At 53.4% G+C, this 8,811-nt stretch overlaps 1 protein-coding gene across 1 annotated transcript in view; it reads left to right on the forward strand.

Moving 5' to 3' along the window:
* Positions 1 to 2,337: 2,337 nt before the first annotated feature.
* The window catches only part of HAPLN3 (hyaluronan and proteoglycan link protein 3), an 8,597-nt gene continuing 2,123 nt past the window's right edge, over positions 2,338 to 8,811 (forward strand). Inside the window, exons 1-3 of the mRNA XM_023522997.1 lie at positions 2,338 to 2,633; positions 5,642 to 5,823; positions 7,480 to 7,848. Of these exons, the coding sequence (XP_023378765.1) occupies positions 5,688 to 5,823; positions 7,480 to 7,848 (505 nt within the window). The 5' untranslated portion in view covers positions 2,338 to 2,633; positions 5,642 to 5,687. The remainder of the gene's footprint in view (positions 2,634 to 5,641; positions 5,824 to 7,479; positions 7,849 to 8,811) is intronic.

Consider the following 8,811-nt stretch of genomic DNA (forward strand, 5'->3'; position numbering starts at 1 on the left):
AGGGGTACCCCTCAACCCTCCACCAGGCAGGGGCTATCAGGAAGTAACCAGTGAGGGGGGCAGTGTAGGCCAGTGCCCTGGTGACCGGGGAAGGGGCCTGGCTGGCAGATAGGAGGGACTGACTAGCTGGGAAAGGGGCTAATGAAACCACCCTTGTATTTGAGGCCTTGGGACACAAGATGAATTTTCCAGAACGAACGTTGGGAGCCATGCTTTGATGCACATGGGCGCCTCTGGAGTGAATATCTGGCCACAGGGCTGCCGAAGGAAGGGTGTGGCCTGGTTGGGGCTTCACTCTGGAAACTGGTCTGGAAGTGGCCGCTTCCTCACAGTTGCCCTTGCCAGGGCTTCTTGGCTGGGTAGGGACAGAATAAAAGGCCCAGGCCATGGTCTCCGAATAAAGAAGGACTGTGAGGCTCCCTGCCTCCCTCCCCCTGGAGGTCCCTCAGCCCACTCCTCCGCAGAGCCGCACCGATTGGGCTTGGGGAAGTTTCTGGATGCTTGCCGGCTGCAGGACTCCCACCCCTGTTCTGGCTTCTCCTGGGGTCTAGCAGACAGACGGTGGGAGAAGCACCTTTCTCCCGCATCTCTGCTCTGGGATGGCTCTGCCTCCCCAATAACTAACTGTAGCTCCATCCTTGCTAGAACCCGGGAGTCCCATCTGTAGAAGGGGAAACAGCTTCACTCCCATCTGTCAACTTGCCCCTATTCATGGCATTAAACATTTTCTACGTGCCAGTCTCGTTGGGTGACAGGCCAGTAGTCAGAGCCCCCCACTTGGCTCAGGAGACCTTTGGTGACTGGAATTGCCTAAGCCACCCATCTGTCAGACCCTTCTTCCGCTCATCTTTTCGGCCTTGGAAGGTGACCCTGCACTGGGTCCCCTCACTCCTGACCTCTTTTGTCCTTGGCTTCTCTCCCTGGGCAGCCTCCTAACAAATCAACTCCACAAATTTACCCTTTATTCCTGACCACAGTCCTGAGAGCCAGCTCTTGAGATCTACTTGCTGGCCAGTCCTACCGTGGCTGGTACATAAAACCCATTTTGCTGTCACAGAACTCACCTTCCCTGCCATCCATCCCTCTCCCTGCACCCCGGGCTGTCAGCACTAGGACCAGTTGACCCCCCTCTCCCAGAAATCTAGTCTTCCTTTCCAATCCTGATTTAAATACAGCGGAGTGACTAGGAGCCTCAAGTTGTACAACCTGGTTTCAAATCCTGGCTCTGAGTGACCTTGGGCAATTTACCTAAACCTGGCCTCAGTGCCCTCATCTTTAAAATGGAAATAATAGGGCCAACTCTGTGGCTTCCTAGGGACTAATGGAGGGAAATGTACACATGCACCTATGCAAAATCTGGCCCAGTGGAGGCCTTGGACACTGGTGGTCTTGCTCAGAAGCTTGCAAGAGTTTTCTAATCGGTACTTGTGTCCTATTTATCACTCTCCAAATCCATCCTACACGTAGTGGGCAGATGTCTGTTCCTTGCGGAGGAAGCTTCATTGGCTCCCTTTTTCCCATCAAACCTGGCATTGACTCTGGGTGCAGGTTAGCCTCTAGTCACTGCAGCTCTGTGCTTTGATTTGCTCCTGGTTGTGTTAACACACACCCACACACACACCCACACACAGGCATGCATGCATGCATGTGTACATACAAGCTGTCGTGTTTTGGAAGAGGCTCTGGGCTCGGTGACCCTGTGGCCTTTGGCTTTTCTGCTGAGGAAACTGTCAGGCCCAGGACCCCTGTTGATCTGGACGGGGAAAGAAGACACCTTGTCCAAACAGGCGTCCTGGGAGGTGGCTGCTGGATGGCTGTGCTGGCAGATGTCAGGATTCTAAAGAAGGGCCCACTCCTGTTGGAGGACCTGTCAGATGCCTGATTGCTCCTGCTGGCTGCTGGCAGCACCCCATCCTGTGCCTCTTCTCACTCCAAGGCCACTCATTCAAGCTAGACCAAATAGGGGGAGCTTCCATGTGCCCGACACTGAAGAGTGTGGCTGGCGATTTCAAGGCAGGCGTACAGAAAGCTCACCCCTCCTTCGCAGCCATAGCTCACCTGCAGAGGGCTCCCCTTGCCTAGTCCGGCTGTTTTTGGTAAACCAGAGCAGTTCTAATGGGCCCCCTACAAATGCTGCTCTTTCCCCCACTCACCTTCCTCAAAAAGTGACAGCCTCAGCTCCTGGACACTGCCTTCCCAGCTCAGCCAGCAGCTCCGCGGTTTGGAGGTGGTCCCCAGCGGAGCCTGGAGCTTGCCCAAGCCTGTAGCACCTCCTCCCTTTGGGACCTGCCCTCGGGAGGGAAAGGGGCGTGTGTTCCTTTAAGGGGCAGGCCTGGCGGGAGCGCGGGGGTTTGTCCGCAGCCGCTTCCTTTCTGGCCATTCAAGGTCCCTAAATCCGCCTGTTTCCTCAGACCCAGATAGCCCGCGACCCCGAGCGCGCTCGAGCCGTCGAGTTGCCGCTGGGGGACGGTACGTGGCTCGAGGGTGGCCGGGCTCCCGGGGTCCCTGTGGACCAGCTACCTCCTCCCGGCTTCGGGTCTCCTGCGGGCCCCACTCCTCCCCAGGCAGGGATCAGGGAAGCGGGCCGACGGGAGCTGGGCTGTGAACCCTGGCGCGGGGCGCTCCGAGCGCGGGTAAGGTGAGAGCCACGCGGGGTTCGGGCAGACTTGCGCGGCACCCGGGTGCGCGCCGCGAGGAGGCACAGCCCGGGCGAGACCCGTGGCCTCCGAGACTGTGGCGCGCACCCAGCCTCCTCACGGGGGCCGCCGGGCTCCTTCCCATGCCGTCCGGCCCGGGCCCTGCAGCCGCGCCGGCTCTGCCCCGGGGCATCTGTCGGACGTTCTAGGAACTCTGAGAAGGGCTGGAGACACCCAGCGACGTGGGGGTCAGGTGAGCTGGCGGCCTGTGCTCTCCGCCTCTGCTGCCTGTTCGGGCCGTCCCAGGGCAAACCCGATGAATGCCCGTCGGTTTCAGGCCTCAGTTCACAAACATTTCTGTCCTGGAGACAGCGAGACCCGAAGGGGCAGGGAGGGCGTGGGGTAGAGTCCTGGGTGAGAGATAGGTCACTCGGAGAGGAATCGGGAGCTCGTGATCGGCCAGGAAGGAAATAGCGCGAGCCTTGGACCCATCTCTGTCACCAGCCTGTGACCGACCCCGTCTGGACCGCGGTGACCAGCGCTCACTATCAGGAGTGCCTCTGCTGTCTGCAGCAGGGAGAGGTGATAGACAGGCGCCTTGGCCCCTCTTCCCCGGCCCTGCACTGGCCAACGGGGTGGGAAGGCTGGTAGAAAGCACCTCCGGCTTCCATTGTTGGAGGCCCCAGGTTTCAAAGGCGCTTGTAAGCCTCGTGGAAACGGGGCACCGAAGTCAAATTCCTTGTGGGGAGGCTGATAGAGATCTGTAGGGCAATGCTGCCCTCCGCTGGTGTCTGGGGGACTTGTACTCTGTTGGGTGCTCCGTCTTCCTTCCAAGCCTGAGTTCAGCTTATTCTGGTGTGTAGTGGGGTCCCTAGACAAGTGATGTTGGCAAAAACAGAGGCTGGACCATCAGGAGACCTGAATTTTTTCCAACTTCCACCTATTTGCCAAACGAAGACAAAGTTGGCTTTAGTTTCCCCGACTGTAAGGCCGTGGTGGCTGCTTTCTTGCCTAGGCAATGAGAAAGATCCCCAAGATAATGAGACTTCACTTTGTAAACTGTGCACAATAGTAATAATAGCTAATATTTTTGAGTGCTCGCACCCTACCAGGCATCATTCTAAGAGCTCTTCAGACCTTCTATCCCTTAATCTTCACAAAAATATTTCCTGGTTGGTATTGTTGTGACCCTCATCTTACAGATGAGTAAAGTGAGGCTCAGTGTCTTGACCAGTGACAGACTATTAGTAAGTGGGTGGGGCCAGAATGAATCCAGGTGGCCAAGCAGCCTAGCATTTCTGAACCTCAGTTTCCTCTGTACCATAGGGATTATCCTGATACTGTGAGGTTCATAGGCAATGACATCCATGAAAGTGCACCGATAAGCAGAAGGAAGTCCTTAAATCTGACAGATTGTTATAGGGTTGGCTGAGAAGAGCTCAACAGAGTCCTGCCTCTGCCGCCTCCTGGCTGTGTGGCCTTTGCACAATTGCTTCATGTCTCTGTGCCTCTGTTCACCTGTGGATTAAATGGGGAGAACAAAATTGTCCTTGCTGACCAGGGTGGATTCTCTTGGGATGGTTGAGGGAGCCGCTGGAGGACACCAGAAGGTGCTACAGTCTGTTTTGAACCTGTTTCATGATAGGTAAGAATGATGGGGGAACGATGTTGGTATCACATAGAATCACATTGATCCAGTTGTGATTTTTCCTAGCATCCTAATATACTGGAGTGACTGTAACGACACTTCTAGCAATTAAAGAGCAAGCTTGAGCAATGTATGAATTCCTTAAGATAAATGCTGACCATGGAAGTCCTGGAGAAAGTGCCTTTCTTTAGTATAACAGATGGCCCTCCCTATCCAAACTCTTGCTGTCCAAAATTCGGGAACCAACTAGGTTGGACAATGCAGCATCTCTTCCTCCTGAATTCTCCCAACTTTCATTATCTCAGCTATTACCATCCTGACTCAAGGATGCAATAGATTTACTGAGGGTGGGATGCCTGTATGGCTGGTTTAGCTGCTTAACAGAGCCTAATAACATAAAGTTTTCTGATAAAAGTAGGAGTCAGATGAAGAAGTTGCAAAGACATTTCCCTTGTCTTAAAAAAAAAATTAAAAACTAAATAATAAAAAATGATGGAAGAAAATGGCTTCACCCTGGGGTCAGATTTTTAGTTTTGGTAAATCTGGTTTCTGTTAGACTCCAGCGCCCCCAAGGACCTACATCTTGAAGGAGGAAGCACTTGCCCAATAGTAAAGGCTGCAAAGGGCTGATGGTTGGGTGCCCGGTGCCAGTGTCCATGCAGGATTAATGGTACTGTTTTGTTTTATTTTGTTTTTAAACTAGGATTGTTCTTGTTTTTGTTAGTGCTTTGGTTACAAAGTTGCATATGTTCTGAGTAGTCTGCCTCAACTTTATTTTTCCCTGACCCTTATTTTTTTAATGCATGATTTTGCAAAACTAGACATTTTTTTCCCCAAGTATACAAATATCGTTTTGTGGCAGCTCTGCCATCAGTCCATGGTTTCCACCTTTGACACTAAGGGAGCTGGTCTGGTTGCCAGCAGGTTGGGGAAACAATACCAGGGAATGGATACCCCTAAATGTTTTAACTGCAAGATATGCATGTTGCACATGTTACTTCTGCTCACCGCCACTGGCCAGCACTGAGTCACCTGGCCTCTCCTCACTGGAAGAGAGGCCGGAAACACAGCCTTCAGTCGATGGGTTGCACACCTATCTAGCACTCTATCACTATAGGAGAGGAGAAGACCACATTGGTGAAAAATATGCCATTTACAATCTCCATTTCACAAACGAAGAAACCTGCACAGAATCACACAACTAATAAGGGGCAGGCTCTGAGAACAGTGCCTGGCACGCCTTAGATGCTCCACAGTTACCTGTTGAGTGAGTGAATGAGTGGGTGCTGGAACCCAGGGGTCCCCAGCCCCCTTCAGTGGGGCTCCCCTAACTGGCTTGTTTTTCACCTCTTCCCAGTGTGCCTGGGCTCCAGCCTTGCTCAGGACACCCCAGCACTGCCACCATGCATGACGCCATGTGCCTGCTGCTCCTGGGCCTGCTGTTGCCCCTGCCCTGCGTCTCTGGGCTGCCTTTCTACAACGGCTTCTACTACGCCAACCGCCCCCATGGCCAGAACCTGGGCAACGGCCATGGCGAAGGTAGGCGGCACCCTGGGTCAGGCTCTTTGCTCCGCTGGGTGGCTAAAACCTCCCCTAGGGGGCACCTGCTGTGATGTGCAGGTTCCAGGCTGGGATGGGGGATGGGGCATGGAGCCAGCAGCTCCTTTCCCATTTGAGCCCTTGCAGTGGACCAGCCTTGTTTCTAGGATGAGTGGAAGAGATGGTTCAGTTACTCTGTGTTTGCTGGCCTCTCAGACATGGAGCCTTATACTCAGAGTAACTGAGTATAAGGGCGATCACTTGTGCTTTTTATACTTCCTCAAAGTCGTGCCAACTCGTCAAGATCCAGCTTAAAAAAGTGACGTCTCCTAGTCTCCCCAGTGGAAAAGGGCTTTGGGGTTAGGCAGACATGAGTTTAAATCTTAATTTTGCTACTTACTAGGTATATGACTCTGGGCCGGTGACTTTTTAATTAGTGTTTATTGTGCACCTACTATGCTTCAGGCATGCTTCAAGGTGCCTTATGTACATATCTCATATAATCCTGACAAAAACCCTGACTCAGGCCAGGGCAAGAATAAAAATAGTTAACCAGTGCATTGTTGGCACTGACCATATCAAATCGAGGATGGCTGTCTTCACAGCCTTGAAAGCAGGTACGATCAATTATTCCCTTTCGTAGATGAGGAAACGAGGCTCAGGGAGTTGAGCCAGGTGCCCAGGGCACACAGATCTTAATAAGCGACATGGAGATTTGTTTATGGAAGGATCGAGAAGATGACCAACACCCAGCCCAGCCTGGTCATCACCTGAGCCTCTTTGGAGGCTCTTGAGGAAAATCTATTCCGTGCCTCTTGCAGCTTCTGGTGGCTACTGGCATTCCTTGGCTTATAATTCTGTCACTCTAGTCTCTGCGTCACATGGCCTCTGTAGTCAAGTCTCCCTCTGCCTCCCTTTAAAAAGATACTTACAAGTGCAGTTAGGGCCCATCGGAGAAATCCAGTCTCACCATACCCCACTTCTCAAGATCTTTAATTTAATCACATCTGCAAAGTTCATCTTGCCATATAAAGCAACGTTCAGAAACTGGGACCTGGATATTCTGGGGAGCCATCATTTAGCTTACCCCTTTTCCCCAGAATTTATTTTGTTGTACAAGCACTACTTTAATGAGAGTCAAGGAAATTTCTGAATCATAACCAACTTAGTGGCTTAAGACAACACCCATGATTTTATGGGTGGACATTCTGGGCTGGATCGTTCATGTGCCTGCAGTCGGTGGGCAGGTGAGCTGGGGGCTGGATGGCCTGGGATGGCCTCAGATGGAACAGCTAGTCTGCTCCATGCACTTGCTCATCCTGCAGGAGGCTAGTCTGGTGTGAGAGCAGCAAGGCCTCCTCGGGCCTAGGCTCCAGATAGGCACAATGGAGCAGTCACTTCTGCCATGTTCATTTGATCACGGGAAGTAGCAAGGCCAGCACAAATTCAAGAGTGATGGGGAATAGAGTCACCTCTTCATGGAAGGGGATACAATCAGTACAGAGCATGTGGCTGCCAGGAGCTGGTCCAGCTTAGTGGCTGTTCTTAAAATCTCTATTGCCTGAGCCTGGCAGGAGCTGGGTTGAAGGCAGAGGTGGCCCTTACAGGGGTGATGAGCTGTAGCAGGTCCCCATCTGCGCCCACCTCTCCCCCTAGATCTCTTCGACGGAGTGAAGCTGGTGGTAGAGACGCCCGAGGAGACCCTGTTCTCCCACCGAGGGGCCAATGTGACCCTGCCCTGCCGGTACCACTACGAACCGGCCCTGGTCTCCCCGAGGCCCGTGCGCATCAAATGGTGGAAGCTGTCAGAGAATGGGGCCCCGGAGTGGGACGTGCTGGTGGCCATCGGGCCGAGGCACCGCGCCTTTGGAGACTACCAAGGCCGTGTGCGCCTGCGGCAGGACGGGGCACGCGAAGTGTCGCTGCAGATCTGGGACCTGCGGCTGGAGGACTATGGGCGCTACCGCTGTGAGGTCATTGACGGGCTGGAGGATGAGAGCGGCCTGGTGGAGCTGGAGCTGCGGGGTGAGACCCTGCGGGGTGGGGCTTGGGGGCCGAGGGGCGGGGCTCCATGAAAGCAGCCAGACCTATGTGCTTTAGGCAGATAAACATTTACTCCTCAAAACAACTCTAGAAGGAAGCTACTATTATCACCCCGATTTTACAGAAGAGGAAAACAAGGCACAGAGAGGTCAAGTAACTTAGCTGACGTCACATAGCTCATAAATGTCAAACAGGTATTTAACCCCAGGCAGTCAGGCTCCAGAATCCACCACCCTCTATTCCCTCTTGCTCACACCCCAGTCTGAGAGAAAAGTGGGAACTGGTCACACAGAGACAGAACCGAGAGGGCTGATAGGCAGTAGAGATAAACGAGGCAGTGAGGCGTGAGTGAGAGGGAATGCCGGGGACCGGCGCACTGCTGAGCCCTCATCTGGATGGTTCCACACCCTGAGTGGCTTGTAAACAACAGAAATTTATTCCTCGCAACTCTGGAGGCTGGGCGTCTGAGACCAGAATGCCAGCGCGGTCAGACCAGGGCCTCCCTCGGCCAGGTCGCAGACGTCTCCGGCTGTGTCCTCATGTTGTACAAGGGGCCAGGGAGCTCTCTGCGATCTCTCTGATGAGCATGAATCCCATTCATAAGGGCTCCACCTTCCTGCTCTGAGCGCCGCCAGAGGCCCTGCCTCCTGATGCCATCACCTTGGGGGTTGGGATTTAAAGCTATGAATTTGAGGAGCACATGGAGACCACAGCGCTGGCATTCTTGCAACAAGCCTGGGAATTAGGTATTATTCTACAGTTTGGGACATAAGTTGGCCGATTGAGTCATTACCTTTACAACGAATAGATGTTTGCCGAGTGCCAGCCTAGTTCTAGAAGAGAGGTGTAATGTAGACTCTGCCTTGAACATGGACAATGGACAGGAGATGACAGGTTGGCTGAGCTTCTCTGGCGGACCCGTGTGTGTGTGTGTGTGTGTGTGTG

This window comes from Pteropus vampyrus, unplaced genomic scaffold (assembly GCF_000151845.1).
Source record: "Pteropus vampyrus isolate Shadow unplaced genomic scaffold, Pvam_2.0 Scaffold368, whole genome shotgun sequence".
In the NCBI taxonomy this organism is placed as follows: domain Eukaryota; kingdom Metazoa; phylum Chordata; class Mammalia; order Chiroptera; family Pteropodidae; genus Pteropus; species Pteropus vampyrus.